This window comes from Anser anser, assembly GCF_964211835.1.
Source record: "Anser anser genome assembly, chromosome: 17".
In the NCBI taxonomy this organism is placed as follows: Eukaryota; Metazoa; Chordata; class Aves; order Anseriformes; family Anatidae; genus Anser; species Anser anser.
Genome location: NC_139738.1, coordinates 2,367,709 through 2,386,847, shown reverse-complemented (window position 1 = coordinate 2,386,847; position 19,139 = coordinate 2,367,709). Strand labels below are relative to the sequence as shown.

Below are 19,139 nucleotides of genomic sequence, written 5' to 3'. Positions count from 1 at the left end.
CAAGCACCAAACAGATGAACAACTTGGTTAACTTGCTAGTATCCTGCTTCCAATACTGGGAAGGTCTTGCTGGAAGCTAAGAAATTGTTTTCTGTGAAGAGACTATCCATTTAATAGGGAAAAAGAAATATAAATACCTCTTACTAAATATTTTAAATAATGTTTATGTTATCTCAAGTTTTCTGCAGTTACACTGACTTGAAAATATTTAAGCAGTGACTTACAATGCATGTCTTGGCTGTACATTTCAATGGAACAGAAAAAGAACCTGTCTGGGCCATAAACATGACTTCTCCTTCCAGATTTTCATCTATCTAAAACACAAAAACAAAGCCCGCAGCCAAATAATTTGCAAGATTCAGTCTATTTGATCAAGTCTGATGAAAAATATTTTTATTCATTCTTTAACACATTAAAATGCATGTCTACAGATTCTACGTTTGCACTTCAAGACCGTTTTTGTTAACTGCCTGGCTAACTTGAGCTGGGCAATATCTTTTGATAAGCATTATTCTAAAACGCACCCTTAGAAAACGTCATAGTACAATGCAACAGTGCTTGAACATGCACAGAGTTCTAGGTACAACAGTACCTCTTCTAGAATTGTAGGTTGTTCTCTTGTTAACAGTTAAAAAAAATATATTTTTAATCAGGCTAGTGGATTACAGTAGGATTCTCATCACCGTGTAACTATCACTTAGGTGCACTCACCGCTGGCTTAAAGGTTACTCCTACTTCACAGGATATTCCAGGAGACATTTTGCCAGGTGGCTCAAACCTATGGAGATAAGCAACATAAAATTCCAAACTGAACCTATCTATGAAACATGGCAAAGAATATTTATATAATACTCTTCCATTTGGATTAATTTATTACTCCAGAAATTCAGCACAAGGGACAGATTAATGAAAAACTACAGAACTCTAGTGTAACCATAAAACAGCAAAGGCTGATTCTTTGAGGTTTTACTCAGAAAGTCTTAGAAAGCTTTTAAAAGGAAAGAATTATTGCGTTCACTTTACAAACAAGGCAACTGGTGAAGCTGTAGCTCAATAACGTTATTACTAATACTATGGAGCAATCACCTATTCTAACACTTCGGAAGCAGTCTTCCATTATCAATTTTGACTACTCTAACATCCCCACTATCCAAAAAGGAAATGAAGAGGAAAAAAGCAGGTTGCTGCAAATGATTAGAGAACGTGCTGCCTGCTGCAAGCGGCATCAAAATTATCTTGAATAGCAACTGTCAGTCACTTCAATGCCTCATTTCATGGTCTCTGGGATGCAAACAAAATGCCCATCAGAAGACAAGAAGTCTCACAGCTGCACTCTAAATGAAATTACTAAGGCACAACTAGAGCCCTATTCTGCCTGATGAAAACAGGCTAGAGAAAATAGGTAACTGGATGTTGCTAGCCATGGGAATACCTGAGCAAACTGGGCCACACTGAAACACAACATATATGTTAACCACAATCGCATCAAATCAGAACTAAAAAACACCAAAACCAGGATGAAATGTTTTCAAACCGAAATGGAATACTTTTCATGATACAGGAACTTAAAATCTAAGCAGACAGGCAAAAAAGCTGCTGTATGCTGAGCTTCAGAACAGGTCACTACCAGTTTCTCCTGAGAAAGACCTGAAGGAATAGCCCCTTCTATTTCAAATATTACCTTGATAAAATAAAAGTTTGATTTAGAGCATGTGCTGCCAAACACCATGGGTTACATATACAAACACACATGGAAACACTACACTAAGAATGAGTTGTTACAGACTGCCATTGCACTGAGATGTAATAATGCTCTTTAAGCATTAGAATATTGCTGCTACATTGGCAAATAGAGCATCTGTCACTGAAATAAGTTCTCGAATGCCATGTCTGTAACTGTGCAAGAGATGTAAACAGCTGACACCACGAAAGCTTAGATATATTGGGTATTTTCAAAATAGGTGTAGGTTATTTGTTGCTAGGTACCTGGCAAAAGTATTTTACCTCCTTGTACCTACAAGGAGATCCTTTTCCTGTTTTTCAACAGGTCTGACATTTTTGAAAAAAGCTTTCTACTTGCTCAGGGCTAGCAGTATCCATGGGTGTATGTTGCCTCCCACAGATTAGGGACTGCACCCTCTGACCACTACAGGAGCCAATGACATACATACAGCTCAGATTGTAAGTCTCTTCTCAGCTCTGAGACACAGTTCTTTTCCACATCACCCAAGGATGGAATATAATTTAGGTGTATCTAATGAAGATCTATCTATCTTAATTTGCTACGGAATTTGATTACATCTCCTGTTGTGGTACAAAGGTAAAAGAAACTACTCATTTATGGTCAATTTTACTTACTGAATGGTGATGAAGTCCTTCAGCCATTCACTGATTCCCACCAGTCTGCAGAAGTTAACACTGTAGGATGCATTTGTCAAAACTATCTTCTTTTTGTAGATTTTACCAACATCAAAATCCTTAAAATACCAAACACAAGGTGTGTTATATAAAGGAATATCACATTATAAAGGAATATCACACAAGGTATGAATTACAGTAAGTAGCACGTACACATGTAATGACAAAAGCAACTAGTTTTACCGCAGTCATGCTTATAGTGCAAAGTATTGTATAAACTCAGAAAGCACCGCCCTGCTCCAAACAAATCCAATTCAAAGATACAACCTATAGAGCTGGTAACTCATACTTCATAGACATGGCAACATTATGTTGGTGTACGCACAGCTAACGTGCCAAGCTGGTCTGTATTTTCCTGCCATGAAAGTTGTATAACTGGGTATTCACTACCACAAGACAAGCAGAGCCCTGCAGGCTGTCTGCCTGGCAGCACGTGTCTCTCTGACAGTTCCAATTACTACCTGATAGGCTGCACTGGCAGCCTTTTCGAGTGCAAAGTAAAAAACAGGCAGAACACTGTACTTTCTTATGCTTGCAGATTATAATGCAGGTATAAACTGATAAACTCAGATTCTTCCTGACCAGTATAGTATTATAGTCACTTGCAAACTGCAACCTTTACTTCACAGTGGAAATCATGGCCTTCTTCATTATCTTATATTAATAATGTATGTACAAATAATACATAGGTAACAGTTGTACTGCCTTTTAAAAGGATGAAACATCTTGTTAGACTGTGTTCCATTCATTTGCTCATCTTTCCAACATTATTTAAATTTCCTTAATAAAGGAACTATTCTGTATTTAAAACTAATCATCTTAGTTAATCTGACTGTATAACTTCCCTGAGAGATTGCTAGAGAAAAAGGCAAGCACTGTTTCAGGTTTGACTAAACACCTGTTCAATTCAACGCACTGGGTTTGGCAGTAGCGGGCTTGTTTTTCTTCATAGCATGTGGTTTAGTGCTGTGTTCTAGACTTGTGACCAAAACCACGCTGATAATACACTCATGTTTCAGCTACAGCCCAACAATGCTTGCACAGAGTCATGGCCTCCTCTGTTTCTCACCCTGCCCCTGCAGTGAATAGACTGGGGGGAATACAAGAGGCTGTGAGGGGAGACAACGGGCAGGTGACCCAAATTAACCAAAGAGACATTCCACACCATATAACCGTGCTCAGCAATAAAAAGGGAGATGCCTAGCCACCTTGCGCTTGGGAACTGGCTGGGCATCAGTCTACCCATGGGGAGTGCTGAGCATTTGCCTTGGTATTGCTCATTTTCTCTCTCTTCTTCCACTTTACTTGAACACTTTTTATTTCAACCCCCAAGTTTTCCTCTTCCCCTATTTCACTTGGGTGAGGGCAGAGTGAGCAAGTGGCTGCGTGGTGCTTAGCTGTCTATCCAACTTACTCCTGGTAGGCAGGGTTAGACACTGCAGAATGGCCACTAACCTTGAAATGAATGTAGCTTGGTTTACTATAGAAAGTACGTCCCCTAGGTTCATGACCAGACACTATTTGCTTGTGAGAAACTGTAGTTTGGAATTCCTCCATTTTTTTCTCAAAAATCTCTTTTTTCATTACACTCAGAGCCAGCTGCTTTGTATCCGTGTCTTCGTTGGGTACCTAATAAGGAGCATCAATAAAAAACACTGTGACCTAAGGAAGTAACTGTGATCATAGAATCTGTAGATCAAGGTAGAAATTTCTGTGATCAGAATCTTTAAGTATCTGGCCAGCCTTTGCTGCTCTCCAGATCAAACTCAGCTTCCCAACTTGTACATGAAGAACTTAACTTATTTTCAATTGTTTTGTATTATATGAATCTAATGCCAGAACATTCTGTTTTTAATGGCAGCAAATGGGTTATTTTCTCCACTTCCTGAACAAACATTCAGAGAGAATCAGCTAACTTCACTGGAACATTTCAGTTATGGTCCAGTGCTCCTTTCATTTGAAGCACATGGATACATACTGACATTGCTCCTTTCTGATGGATTCTGAGGTCTGCTCTTAAAGATCTACATCTCAAAAAAGCAGTATGTGGAAGGGTACCTTGGAATAACATTTAAGATTGTAACTACACAATTCCACTCTACCTGTTTATTACTTACTTCTGTTTAAAGTATGGAACACTGTTGCTTTGGAGAAAATATACTTTTCTTTGCCTAGCTTGGGATAGAAGAAATTGTTTCCACATAAAGTAATCTGTGTTGCCAATTCAACAGAAAGTCATGTCCAGTTTTCTTTGTTTGTTTTAAAACTCAAACAAGTGAATACGATGTGATATATGTCTTCACATATCTCTGAACTAAAATTGAAGTGTTGTTTTCTCCTTAAGAGAAAACTACAAAGATAGTGTCAAACAGCAAGTATCCTGATAACTTTCTCACATCTGAATCTCTGAATCTCTGTATTTAAGTAATAAAGACTGCATGTTAACTGCAAAAACGGTTTATTATTTTTAAGCAAGGTTCATAAAACAGCACCTGCCAGTATCATTACCTCAGATATGTATAACTACTAGAGAGGGAAATGAGAATTTTCTAATCCATTAAGATGTTTTTAAGAATAATTTTAAAAGTTTTCTAGACTTTAACTTAATAACAGGACAAATACATATCCACATCTATTTATTTCTGATTTTTAAGGGAAGATATCACAACTTTTACCTTCTGCAAGTCACATTCTTGACTCCAAAGTCCAGGGAACTCTGGTTCTACTAAGGTCTTGTCCTTCTCTTTCTCATCTTCAGCACTTCCACAGAGCACATCATCTCCTACAAAAGCAGTTGTCTCTCCATCGGCTTGTTCCTCAGCTGGTGAGCACCTCAACTTTTGTGAGAGAAAATAAATTTTGAAGATAACATTAGAAATTACCTGAGGACGGTTACTTTAACAGCCTCCTATGACATCGTTTAATACAAAGTGACTGGTCTATAAAACTCCAGGGCTGAAGAGGGCAACTTAAGTCAATCCCTTCCTAAAGCACACAACTCAAACAAAATCTTATAGTAACAAGCATCTATACGAGCCTAGAAACTAGGCCTCAGGCACAGGAATACCAGCTGTGCAGTTTTTTGACTGTTTTGTCTATTACATGATAACCAAGGACTTGGTTGTTTAGCTATTTCCACCAACAACTACTCCTCTCTCCCCATTTTTAAAAACACCTAAAAGATTCCATGACACCACTAGTTTCATCAGGGGATTCAATTCATCCCACCTTTACTTTCCAGGCCAGTACTCCCTCTAATATTGTGCAAATCAATTAAAACAAAACCAAAAAACAAGCAGGAAGCTTATGTCATAAAAATACTAGAAAAGAGAGATTAGCAACCGTCAAGAGATCTAATGGGAGAAATTACTCTCCACTTGCGCTTTACTGTCTGGTATTTGGTTGTAGCCTGTGCTATTCAGAAGCAGAAGAAAAACTCACCTTCCTACCTTTCTGACAAAAAAAAAAAACACACCAAAAAAATAAAGATGGTTATTCTTAGACCTTTGCTTACCTGTGATATTGCTCCAGCTGGATGTTTGCAGGTCTTCTCAATATAGTGCCATGTTTTCCTTCTCCACAGTAAAGAATCCTTAAGTTTACCACCACTCTTACTTGCCTTAGTACATGACTGACGATTTTTCTGCTTACGAATGGATGCTTTTTCTTGTAAAATTCGAGATACAATCTCAATTTTTCTTGACTTCTGCCTTTCTCTAAAAGCTCTGTAATAAAATATTTTAAGAAACATTAAACCAACCATGGTCATTTACTAATAACATTAATTACAGTCCAGTTTCTTTTGAGCCCTTAAGCTAAGCATTACATCTTTGAATTGGGAGCAGTGGTAACGTGTGTAAAAATGCAATGGGATTCAGAAGCTAAATATATTTATATAAACATATCCAATTAGAGCGTTTTAGAAGTTGAGGAGTTCACAAACATATCAGTCATCATTACTGAAAAAAAAGTTTTGAAATAATTTTCTGAACTTAATTAGCAATGTAAAGAAAATTGCCTATCTGAAATCCAGTGGATTTAATAAAGAGAGAAAGAAGGGTAAAAGCTAAGGCCATACATACTGAACTTGGAAGATACAAATTCAAAGCTGTGTACGACTATATTGCCATGACACACTTGGCAGATCATTTAATCTGTTTTAATACCAGCAGCTTAACACACCATTTTCTGCAACAGATATTATGCACGCTAAAGATCCTTTCTAATACGGACTTTCACCTCTTCAAATAACACAGCTAACATTAAGACTAACAAACTTGGCTCCCCTGTGCCTGCAAAGGGAAACAGTAAAAGGGAGAAAGCAAGCAAAGTGAAAAGAGACAAAAGATTAAACTTAAAAAGAGCTAGATATTTCCTGCAGATCTGTACAAACTGATACACTTGTTTTATTAACAGGATTTTTAGAATGTATATAATACCGCTTTTGCTATCAAGACTGAAGCCTTATTTATCAAAACTTATACTTATTGAACCTTTGCTTATTAAATCTCTAACATTTGCTACAGGTTACTGCCTTTGTAGATGAGCCAGTATGCAGAAACACATACCTCAACCGCCCTCTGTTTTAGTACCTTAGCTCAAATTCATCTTCATACGGAGTTAATGAAATTATTAAGTTTTGCACTAGAGAGCGGAGATGCAGGCACATTCCTGTCAATTGTGCTAAAAGGCAGAGGAGCGATTTCGAACAAAAAAGCAGGACGGAGAGTACTTCGTTTCTGACCTTACTGCAGTGCAATCTTCCAAAGCTGGTCCGTAAAAGCCTAAGAAAGCCATTCAGTGTTTATATGGACAGCGTTCAGGAAACGCAGAAGTAGTTATTTCAGGCATCCAGTTTAGATTCACTGAATTGCCCTCCCGGGGTAGTTTACCTCCTCTGCAGTAATCAGAACACGGGCTCTAAACTTTGGTTCTCTGAATAATACATAAGCTCGAATTTCAAGTTGCTTATAACAGGCTACACAAATATCACACATGCAGAGTACAAGAATGAGTTCCCTCTCTTGAGATAGTACTATATATGTTATGTTTTCAGAATCTGATTAAGAGATCCAATGTATTTCTGCATGAGCATCAGTAAGCAACTGGGAGTGTGGTATCAGAACTGAATACTTACTGTTTCTCTCTTTCATGCTGTAACAGTCGTTTATGGAGAAAAATTTCCTTGGCAACATTGCCTCCTTCTGCTAGGATGGCCTCCCTCATCTTCAACTCCTCTTTCTTTGCCTTAAAGGCCATTGCTTTGTTCCAAGCCTGGAGTGCTTGAAGTTTTTCCTGTGAAAACAAATAAACCACAGTTACATATTTGATTCACATATTAAAGAAAATCAAACAGAGAATTTGGTCCCCTTATCCAAGTAGAAATTTGTGGTAGCTTTCTCTGAAATAGAACTTTTTGCTTTTGATCTACACAATAGTCAACTAAGCTGTCAGTAGTCCATGTATGCTGGAGATGCAGAAAGATCTGACTAGGTCAGGGCTACGTTTTTACCCTTACAGCTCCTATCAAATCAGTATTAAATTAAGATCACTCCCTCAGACTCTACAGAACACAAGCAGGTGAGGGAAGTAGCTTAGCTCTAAAATTCTTAATTTACATTATTTAAATTCTTAAGTAACTGTTTTTCTTCCATTTGTTTTCTCCATATGAAGTATTTCTTTGGGGATCTAAATAACTGGGCACACTTCTGGCCAAGTTTTGAGAATTACTTGTAGTATGCATTATTTTCAATAAAGTTACCCTACCTCAGCAGCTAGATTGTTCACAGAATAAACTCTTTGAGTAGAAGTGTCAAAATACTAATACTGCCCATACTAACACCATTACTCCTATAGTTAAGTTCTCCTGTTTAAAAAGAGATTTGGTCTACGATATGGCAGCATCACACAACAATTCTGCAGTGAAAACTGGAATTACTTTCAGTAAAAACTCGCAGTCTAACAAGTTAATTTCCTCATTCCCCATCTAAGCCACAGCAGCAGTACCCTATTGGAAGTTATGCTGTTTTTCAGGGAGAGCACAGCTTGTATCCTTTTCTCCATATGCTCCTGAGTTTTCACTTCTTCCTTTGCATTCTCCTCATGAATTCTGTAAGCAGAGTAAAATCTTTCAGGCTCAAATCCTGGGAAGATTTTAGTATTAGAATGTTTAACCTGACAGATAGTAATTGTGTATATCACCAAACATACTCTCTGCAAGTCTCTGTGTTTACTATGATACTGGGTGTGGGTAAAGTGGAACAGTTGAGTCTTCTATATACAGTATCACTCAAATTAAAAGTGCCAACAGGCTTTCAACCATTTTGCTCAACAACTCAAATTTTGAATACGAAGAATGCGTTTCACATTATGATATATGTCTAGAAAACAGGTGTTGCTCATATAATCGATATCTAAACAATTACATATTGAACTTCACACAAGCCAACCATTTGTAGCCATGCTAAAAATAAACCCTAGAAACTGTACGACCTAGAAATATGTGAGCATGAATCAAGTCCCCACAAGTGGGATACAAGAGTATCCCACTTAATTTAATGGCAAACTAGAAAATAATTACTGAGATGTATATATTTGATACATTATTCAGCAAAAAAGATCAACTGATTTGGTTCAGTTTGTTTATCTTAATTACTGTGAGTTTGTACGTGTCATCTAAGGAAAAATAAACTACCATAAAAACAGCACAATTATTTCAATCACTTTTTCAATTAAGTCCTAATATACAAGTTAAAGTAACAAATGCTTACAGTTTCTTTAGATGCAAAATAATTTAATATCATAGTGATAATATAAACACAAACCTATGAAGGAAACATTTAATTTACCATCCACTGTAAGAGAACAGGAGCACAGAGAAATGCCCTATGAATCTATTTTGCCAGACAGCTATGTTACCACATTTCAGAGGTAATAATAGAAAGGCAGAATGCTTTCAAACCTGGCAGAGTTTCAAACCTGGGATTCTGTTACAGTTAATAACCCATACACATACAGAAGTTTTTCATATAATTTTTTAATGCCTACAAGTGGTCAGAATCCCCTGCATCTCATCAAAAACAGTCCCTTAAGCTACTAGAACTGCCAGTGGATTTTCTTTTTTCAAGTCCTTTTGTTCCATGTAAGATTTGAGGGCTTCCCAGCACTGGCACGGTGGCAGAAACTTCCCAAGTGTAACAGAGAAGACACTTCTAGCAGAAAAATGATTACTTCTCAAAGGCTACGGGATAGATGGCTGTACACCAGATAAAGTACAGTGATGGAGGGAAGGGGAGAGAAGGAGTTAATGATTACCTTGCCATGCTTTTTCTCAGGAAGCAGACTGCTTTTTCATGGTTCTTTTTGGCTCCTTCAAGCATTTTTTTATGCCTTTCTTCATATTCTTTCTCGGCTTCCTCTTCTTTTCTACAAAAAGACAGGCAAACCAACAGGCTTAAAGAAACCTTCATCGCATCATCATGATATCTAATGTTGAGGAGTCTATCAGTATGTTCTGAAATGGAGTTGCCTGTTTTCTCCCCTCTGTACAGTCTCGTTTTCAGAAACCCTACAAATTGCTAAACTGGTGTCCATTTTCTCTCCAAGTTTGGATGAACTTGATCCCAAGTTTAGAAGGTCCAAGCATCCAACAATAATGCAGACATATGCATTTAGTCTGATCTAATAAACCTGGTTTCCTCTGACAAAATTCATTCATTTTTTTCTTTAGCAAGTTGACTATGTCAGAAATCTTTACCTACGTAACTGCAAGACTGAGCAATTCTTATGTTAATTCTCTTTCCTTGTAACAATATTTCAGAGCCAACATCCAGCTCAGAAACACAATACCACTATTACTTCCATTAACTAATCTTCTCAACCCCTAAAATAACAAACTAGCTAATAGTAAAAGAGAGAAAGGAAGCAGAGTCTGACTTGTAGGCGCTTACTTTTTTCTTGACAGCTGATTTTCTTCTGCTTGCAGTGCTGCTATTTTTTCCTTACGAATCCGTGCTTCTGCTTTTTCTTGGTATTGAGTCTCTAGCTCCTCCTCATCTTTTTGAAGTTGTTTATGGAGGACTTCGTATTTTCCCTGCTCAGTTTCTATCCGCCACATCTCAAGCCTTTAAAACAAAGTGTGATCTGTTTGCACCAAAATATTGGCATTCTTTCACTTACTTGAGGTTACTGAGTAGCTAAGTGAACATGACAATCTATCCATTTTTTTATGTTTTAAACCATACTGTTACTTACATGGGAATTGTACCTTTCAGACTAAGGCTCACAGGTAACAGCATATCTAGTTCTAAAGACATCAAAAACGCTGGTCAACAAAAAAAAGTTCAAGCTTCTTCTCTTTTACATTCACATTTACCCAGAAAACATGAAATACAAGACAAATTAGAGAAACAGCTCCCCTCCTCTTTCTCCCCCACCCTTTTCAAGAGAAAATAACTTCAAGGACAGATTGTAAGTTTTTATTCTTCCATGCTTTGCTGCAGGAATTTATATGACATATACATATTAACAGATTAATTTAGTTATCACTAAGCTCACAATAGTCAAGCATTTTAAAGCTATTACACAACATTGCAGCAGAATGTATTGTAGTCTTGTTAATCACTTGGTTAAACCTGTCTATAAGCTCATGCTTATGATCTTCTCTGATGTAGCTGCATCAGTAGTTGTACCTCTGGTGCAAAATTACAAACACACTTGCCTGTTACCTTCTGTGGAAGACAATTTTACTATGTCTCATATAAATGAATAATGTAGTATGTATGAGCAATCAGTTGCAAGCACCAATATCAACTTCGCATAAAGATACAAAGTACTACTACATCTCCATCATTCTCATTTTCCACCTTTTCCTTTACATCCTGTGAGAACCAGTAAGAGGAATAAATTAGAAGTATTTATGCTTCCTCAGAAGTTGGTCTCCTTTAGTCCATCTTATTTTCCAATTAAACTGGGACTGGTTTAGAGCCACAATTTGTGAATAAATAAATAAATAAATAAATAAATAAATAAATAAAGTTATGTGTGAAAAACAAACTCAGGAGCTGGGCCACAGAAATCCATTTCCTAAGCAATGCAACAGTTTAGGCTAAAAGGCTTTGCAGTGAACCTCATGACCTCAAATCATGTAGACTTGTATTTACAAACAATTTCTAATAGATTCATGAGTTTCTCTCTAAACATCATACGAAGAGCATAATAAAGATTGACTCCCATCACACTGTTTTCTCATTCTCTCACTTACATGTTTTCTTTCAGCGTCAAAGCAATTTTCAACTCAAAATCCTTCTCATCCTCCAGTTCAGTGCACAGTCGCCTGTGCACTGCCTGTAGGCGGAACAGGGCTGCGCTGGTATGTTAAAAAAAGAAACAATGAGAAAGAAAATGGAACTAATGAATATTAAAGAAAGAAATCACCCCCCAAACAAAAGCAGCAACAATAAATAATGGCTTGAAGCTGACATTTATGTATTAGAATTCCACTAATTTATACGAAGTCTCTTACTTAGCTTTCTAAGTGTCCATTGTTCCTTCAAAGACATAGCTTTCTTTAAACTATTACACATCATCTGAAATTTACAGAGAAGTATTTATTTAAAAAGCACTGACTAGTAGTTTAAAGCAACTAAACTATTTCTTAACTAATTTCTTAAACTAGTAAGTATCATTATTAAGTTTAGGCAAACCTAGAGAACCATGACTGATTTCACCTTTAAAATGGCACTATAATCCTCCCTGTACTTTGGCTACAACAGCAGTGTAGCAACACACTTATTTCCCTTGGGATTTTCTACCCAGGAAAATTAGTGCACAGGTAGTACAGCATCCACAGGCACTGAACTGACTATATTAACAAACTGCATCCTGGAAATGAAAACTGGAAATGGATCTTCCACCTGTAGTTACTACTCCAGCTTCACACTTTTGTACTAGGTGTCAGTAATGTTAATGGCAGCTAGTATTTTCATTAGTGTTGAAACAGGATGCATTTGAGCTTCATAAGCCAGAAATCACAAGGTCTTCCTCCTTCACTATTAATTTGGTAATATAATAGAATGCAAAAAGTGGTATTTTCCTGCACATGTAGTCCTCACAATTTGTCCTGTCATAAGTAGAGAACCTCATACAATGCTTTTCAGTCTTCGTTGGTCTTACTCATTAAGAGTGTCTGTGAGACCCTGAACAGGGAGTACCAGCACCCACCACAGAAGTCTCATTAGCACTCAACTCATTATTTTTGTTTAATCAGCTATTCCATTTTGGCAATTATCCTACCTTTATTTATTCTGTCATTCATTGATACACTACCTTAAAGAATAACACAGGTCAGAAAATGCAGCTGCAAAGTTTGTTCACAATACACTGGCTCCTGGTACACAAGCCACCCACTTCTTTCTATTTAAACCAAATGTGAGGAGTACAGTAAATTGCCTCCTACTTCCTAGCAAAAGTGTTTCAGAACAACTCCTGCATGCAGAACTACTCCTGAAAGGCATTCATGCATTTCACAACATAAAACAATTTAAAAAATGGCATACATATAAACCCTGGTTGGAATAGCTATCAGAGGTAAAACCATGACCTCTGAAAGTGGCATAGCATGCTGGTATTGGTTGATTATACTGAATAGAATTGATTGAGAGACTGAGAAACATAATTGAGAGTAATGAATGAGGCTGATCTAATAACCAGTTGTTGCTAGATTCCACTTTAAAATACATACCTCTTCCCTATCCATTTGTAAATCCCCACCTCTTACGGCACTCTGATTTAACTAACCAAGTATTACCTCTAGAGCTGAAGGCGTAGAGACTGATGATTCCCAAGCTAATGCACCATTATTTATTTCAGAAGGAGGAGCTACGGCTGAAAACACCAAGTCACCTGGAAGGTGACTGCAGTATTAGCATTCACCAAGCTGGGAGGGAATGCACTGCTCTGCTGGCTAGCTCAACACGCACAACAGCGCTTGCATCACAACAGCCTTCCAAGCTATCGCCATTCTCAGCACAAGATGCAATACCGTTGGGTTTTGTCACTGACCAATTAACATCTCAATGTATGTGCTTAAATATTCTATCAATTGTTCAACAACATGGCACAGTGAAAAAAGGAAACTGGCTCATTAATTACACACAGATAAAGACAGCGGATGCCTGTAGTCTTTGGCATCCAGAAATATTCTCCACCTACGCATTGTCAGCCTCCTTCTCTTTTTGTATTTCATCGTCTACGTACTCCAGCTGCTTTTCTAGCATTTTGATCCGCAGCTGGCAGGTAGTCAGCTCATCTCTGAAACAAATAAACAGATTGTTTACATTTTCCAAGTTCTCTGCTCTGTCCCATTAAACACTTCTTTTTGAAGGTCAAGATTCACAGCTGGGATTCCTTCAACCCCCCCAACTCCCCACCACCATCCCAATTTTAGATCTTACGAGGTTCTTCAGAAGCCCCTGTTAATTTCAATTATTTTTTCTAAAAATCCAGAACGGTATCAATAGTTTAGTCTGACTTCATCTATATTACCAAAAAAAAAGACAACAGCATAAACAGCATTTTTACACTAGTCTTCTTCAGATCCATTTGCTGCCAATGAAAGTTTTTTGACCTTTACACAGCAAAACACTCGTAGCAGGTGCTTATTTTAAAGTATGTGAGTAACTTCACCAATTTCAATGTAACATTTCCATCACAGTTAAATGGAAAAATCATTGTAAACATTTCTTATTGTTTCTGACTGTTGAACCCGCAGAATTGTGCAAACGTAACAGAGTTAGCATCTAATTCTTCCAGATCAAACCCCTCTTCTTTAATATCAATATTAATGTTTCATTTTTTCAAAAGTGTAAATTATTATTACTATAACCATATGCAAAACAGGTAAAGTAACCCAGTATTTGATGGCACATTTATGCTGATGCCTTATGTTTGCTTCGACACTAACCTGATTTTCTGGACCACAAGTTCCTTTTCTTTGGCTACGTTGTTGAGCTGTTTTAGGTTCCTGCATAAGGCTAATACGGAAATTCTATCTGCATACTTCGTAGCCCCAATATTATTAATGTCGCTCCAACAGTGTTCCAAGCTCTCTCTTTGAATTGAAAGACATGATGAATAATGAAAACATGACAAGTTTAAAAGCTATGTGAAGTTTGTGCATCATCCATTTATGCATTCATGGGTTCTTTATTTCAGCTTACGTGTTCTAGCAAACCAATACAAATATCATCGATATAATAAGGAAAAAATAAAGGTAATCAGCACAAAAAGCTTGAGTACATGCACTTAAGCCAAGATTTTCCAGACTTAAGTATCTAATGTTGAATGCTTACTCAAACATTTAGTGCATTAATTACACGTCTTTGTTTTGAAATGCCTGTAGCTCCTCTTGATTATATCTAAGGTTTTCAAATTCCAGTTTTCCTGAATAGTAGCTTTAAACTTTAAAGGGAACATTCTAAATTAGTTTAGAACATTGTATAGAACGCTTCAGTCTGTGAATGACGTAATCTCTCTTACCATTTTGCTCTATTTAAACATCCAGAAAGAAAAGGTCTGAAGGTAGTGGGTTTTTGTTGTTGTTTGTTTGTTTTGTTGATGTTTGTTTATTTTTAAAAATCATCTTGGCATATTTTGACTTCCTCTGTTGAGTACAGTAACACTGTCAACATTTACTGGCAGTAGGCATATGTGCTATGCAACTTCCCACATACATATATTAATAAACATTATTTCAGCATTTCATCATGCTCTATAACCCTATGCCAGGTCACTCCAGGGCAGAGATCAAGACTCTTGTCAAAGCAGGCCAAACTGTGCTTTGATCTTTGTCAAGAGAGCAGCAACTACTTAAGGCCACGTTCAAATCACTGAATTATTTTTCATACATGACCTTTGTTACACGTAAATTTATTTCACCAGGAATAAAACTGCTCTATCACTTTCTTTAAAACGAAGCGGTATCAACCTATCATCTCACCAGTTCTATGCTAATCCACTTTACACAGTGGTGCAAAACTCCGTATGTATTCAGAAACTTACAATCCAACACTGATATTCTTCTAAAGACAAAATTCTCTTTTTCCAACAACTCCTAATGTTCTATAAGTACAGAGGGATACGAACATAACATATTATTACAGAGAACTGGCTGGGTTTTACAAGTGTAAATTGCTTGGTATAAAACCACCCAGGCTAATAACTGCTCCTTTAAGGGCAGCTGATTAACCCACATGAGCGTAGTGCAACCACTGTGTTAGATAAATGCATATTATCTATGCATATCTTATGCATCTATGCATATCTATGCATATCTATCTATCTGACAAAAAATAGAGCTGAATTAACCAAACCTTCTCTGGAAAAGGTAAATTACCACTATAAAGGAAGTTGTTGTTAGAGCTGCTAACAAAACAATGAATTATTTACATGCTAGACTCAGACTTGTCTCCAGCTCCTTCAGAAGTGACCTTGTTCCCCATCTTGCCACTATCAGCCAACTCTTCTTCAAGCTGGTATTCTAATAGAAAATAAAACAACAGTTTAATAAAGAGACTTTGAGCTTCAAAATGCAAAGCGCTAGCGTACTTGCTGCCAAGTCAAAATATATAGAGATTCAGTGATGACATTTTATAGCATTACTGTAGTGTATGTTTAAAAAAAAAAGAAAAAAGAAAAAACAAAATCACACAGTACACCTGGAAACCAAAGCAGGAAAATGCCAAGTCTACTGTGTTTATCTTACATTAACACCCTGCTACACGTCTCATTATTTTGACCTGCAGTGAAGATAGAAGTATTTATTAAGCTTCATTTAATAAGTATTATTTATATATTGTTAAATATTTATGTAGTCGGGAAAAGGACAGTGAAAAAAAGAATAGCCTATGAACATTTTCTTAACATAAAGATCAGTATTCAGCACTATACCATATATGATAACCCGTAAAATGGTAGATACATTACTTGACATAACATCTATAAGCATACTTTTAGACACAATTGGAGAAATCAGTTGCCTATTAACAGGTAGCTGGTGCCAGCTTAGATATCTGAGTGCATCCAGCCACTTCACAGATTTGGATCTGGGGAAGACCTATGCCATGACTGTGCTAGATGTCTAGAGCACCCCAAGTGGCACTAGATGCTAACATATTAGTGGCTGAATCAAGCCCATACAAATACTGATTTTCACCATCATTTACTCTAAACCAAAAATGCCTTTCAGAATTAAGGTGAAAATTTACTGCTACAGAACAAAATTGGTTAGATTTGAACTAATTACACCTGTTGCAGTGTAATGCTAGAAAAAAAAAAGAAAAAACAACCAAAAAAAACCTCCTGGAATGATTGCATTGATTTGTAATATCATCTCACCCCTAGAACTGTACTGTAACAGAGGCTTTTCGTAAGTTATCAATAAGATTTCTCATTTCCACCTCTCCAGCATTCTTTCACATCAGAGCACTGACCAGCTTGGTCTTCTTTCTCTTCCTCTTCCAGAAATGGTAAAAGAGTTTTTTGGTCCTCTTCATTCTTATCACTGAACTTACTATCTTCAGTATTCATGGTTCTTTTACAACAACCAGGCTAACAAAGAGAAGAGTCCATATTTACATACATAAATATCTCCAAGAACTCACAGTAGTGATGACTACGTTTTCAGATGAATTAATGGTATTTAGTAAGTATTTAATTCACACGAAATAACTGGAAACCATCATATGGCTTTCTACTAGACACACATTTTGGGTATTAATTTCAACAAATCATTTATAGAGGACAACGCCAAATAATTTATATATATATAATAAGCAGTTGAGCAATAAAACACACCTTCCAAACGCACTTTCTCCACTTAGGCAACCACTTGACCTAAAATTCATAGGGAATAGCTTAAAGAAAAGCTATCCTTGGCGTCCTCCAACACTTTCCTGGCCCCGGATCCTCGCCTTCCCTCACAACCCCCGCCATGTCCCCTCAGAGCCTCCCCTCACTGCCGCCCCTCTCCGCGCCCGTTGGATGCGTTGCCCCGGCAACGGAGCAAACCACAGCGGGGGTGCGTCGCGGGGGCGCCCCGTTGGAGCCCCCCCCCTGCAGCCGCTGGAGGCGTCCGGCTGTGCTCGCCCCGTGACCCCCCCCCCCCGCGGAGTGGTGCGTGCCTGGGCGGGCTGCGGGCGGGTGGCGGCAGCGGGGAGGGACGGCGCCTGAGGGAGTTGGGTCCTGGAAGGGGTTGGGTCCTGGAAGACGGCGGGTCCCCGACGTCCGAGCTCTCTGTCTTGTCGGGAATAAGCGTGTCCTAGGCGGACAATAGGGTTTCTCCGTTAGTTCTAATTAAAGATTATTACAGCAAAAATTACGTGTAGTGATCGTTCAGCCCATCATGATGTCCCACTCTCAACACTTCCCCTTGCTTCAGCAGAAGCTGCCGACCTGGAGGTCCCTTGTAACGCTCCAAGAATGCACAAAAACACACAGTGGAAAAGTATTTAGATGATATTTGAGTAATTTGCATAGGAAAGCTAAATGCCTTTATTCATAAAATGTGCCTCAGTTGGAATACTCCCTCAGAGGAACCATCTGAACCTGCGTTCTTGCTACCAGGCACTTGGTTGCCAGATTTTAGCTTTCGAGTGTTACTTAGTTAACTTTCCTTCCTATTCTATTCCACATTTATCTATTCCACATTTATCTATTTATCTATCCACATCTATTCTGGACAAAGTCAAAGAATGATGCCATTAAATTCACAGAAAAGCAGAATGTTGTCCCATTACTCTTGGCACTAGGCATGCTATGGAGGTGCAGCTGTTCAAAGTTTCAAAGAGATTAAATTAAAATCAAAGTGATTAAAACACTGGGACAACATTCCTTGAGCAGTGCTCTATGTTGGAATAAACACTGCTCTGTACACAGGAGGCATTCCCAGATTTACTTAGGGTATATTGAAAATGTTACCCCATTGTAGGCAATATTTCTTTGTTTTCCTATACTTGCTAAAAGAAGTAAGGTCATTTTTTTGATACTAAACATGAAAGCACATGCTACTAATCTTAAGTATTTATTTCCTTTGTTACATATTTAACATGTACAGTATGTATCGCAGCCACCAATTCCTTTCCTACAATTGTGCTATAGGTCCTCATTCTTTAGCAATGTGTGGACGTTCTTACCTCTTTACACAAAATACCATGAACTGCTGATTTTATGGCATCTATTCATATTACATAAAACAAGTTACCTCCAGACATTTGCAGGATTAAAGCTACAAGATGTAGGCTAAAAATATTCAGTGATTAACTGTATAGATGTCTCTGCAGATCTAGAATAGATTCTGTTGTTAACTCTCAGCCTGCCTGTTCTCACACTCTCATAATTAGGATGTGAAAGATTATTATTAAGTTTTACAACAGCCCCCTTCCCATCAGCGCCAGTCATTTCAGGGCACGCTACCCGTTATATCAGACTGCGCCATCTCCTAGCCACACTGCCGGCTGTGATTTTATGTTGGGTGAATAATTGTCACCAGGGCAAGGTAGTCTAGATTTTCCTCTCACACATAGATGCGACAAGAGAGAAGATATCTGCACTTCCTCTGAAGGTGCTAAATGATGTCTCCCAGACAAGCTCGTATCTCCCAAATCACAGTTTATCAACTTGAAATCAGTGAATCTCTTCCAGCTTTAAGCTCCCGGAGATTTACA

The 19,139-nt window shown here is 37.7% G+C and overlaps 1 protein-coding gene across 8 annotated transcripts in view; it reads right to left on the bottom strand.

Moving 5' to 3' along the window:
* CFAP74 (cilia and flagella associated protein 74) overlaps positions 1–19,139 on the bottom strand; it is a 74,941-nt gene that overhangs the window by 23,679 nt on the left and 32,123 nt on the right. For 5 of the 8 annotated variants that reach the window (XR_014573217.1, XM_083802324.1, XM_083802323.1 and 2 more), the window contains exons 5-20: positions 17,272–17,734; positions 16,908–17,025; positions 15,865–15,955; positions 14,381–14,527; positions 13,630–13,728; positions 11,681–11,785; positions 10,368–10,541; positions 9,733–9,843; positions 8,425–8,527; positions 7,556–7,713; positions 5,933–6,143; positions 5,094–5,255; positions 3,874–4,047; positions 2,359–2,477; positions 712–778; positions 225–314 (exon numbers count right to left, since the gene is read on the bottom strand). Coding sequence is in view for 7 of the 8 variants with exons in the window: in XM_083802324.1 (XP_083658450.1) it covers positions 225–314; positions 712–778; positions 2,359–2,477; positions 3,874–4,047; positions 5,094–5,255; positions 5,933–6,143; positions 7,556–7,713; positions 8,425–8,527; positions 9,733–9,843; positions 10,368–10,541; positions 11,681–11,785; positions 13,630–13,728; positions 14,381–14,527; positions 15,865–15,955; positions 16,908–17,004 (1,908 nt within the window). In the remaining variant the exon portion in view is untranslated. Of the gene's footprint in view, positions 1–224; positions 315–711; positions 779–2,358; positions 2,478–3,873; positions 4,048–5,093; positions 5,256–5,932; positions 6,144–7,555; positions 7,714–8,424; positions 8,528–9,732; positions 9,844–10,367; positions 10,542–10,671; positions 10,724–11,680; positions 11,786–13,629; positions 13,729–14,380; positions 14,528–15,864; positions 15,956–16,812; positions 17,026–17,271; positions 17,735–19,139 lie in introns of those variants that run through there. The other 3 variants (XM_083802327.1, XM_083802328.1, XM_083802329.1) reach the window with 3 other exon arrangements.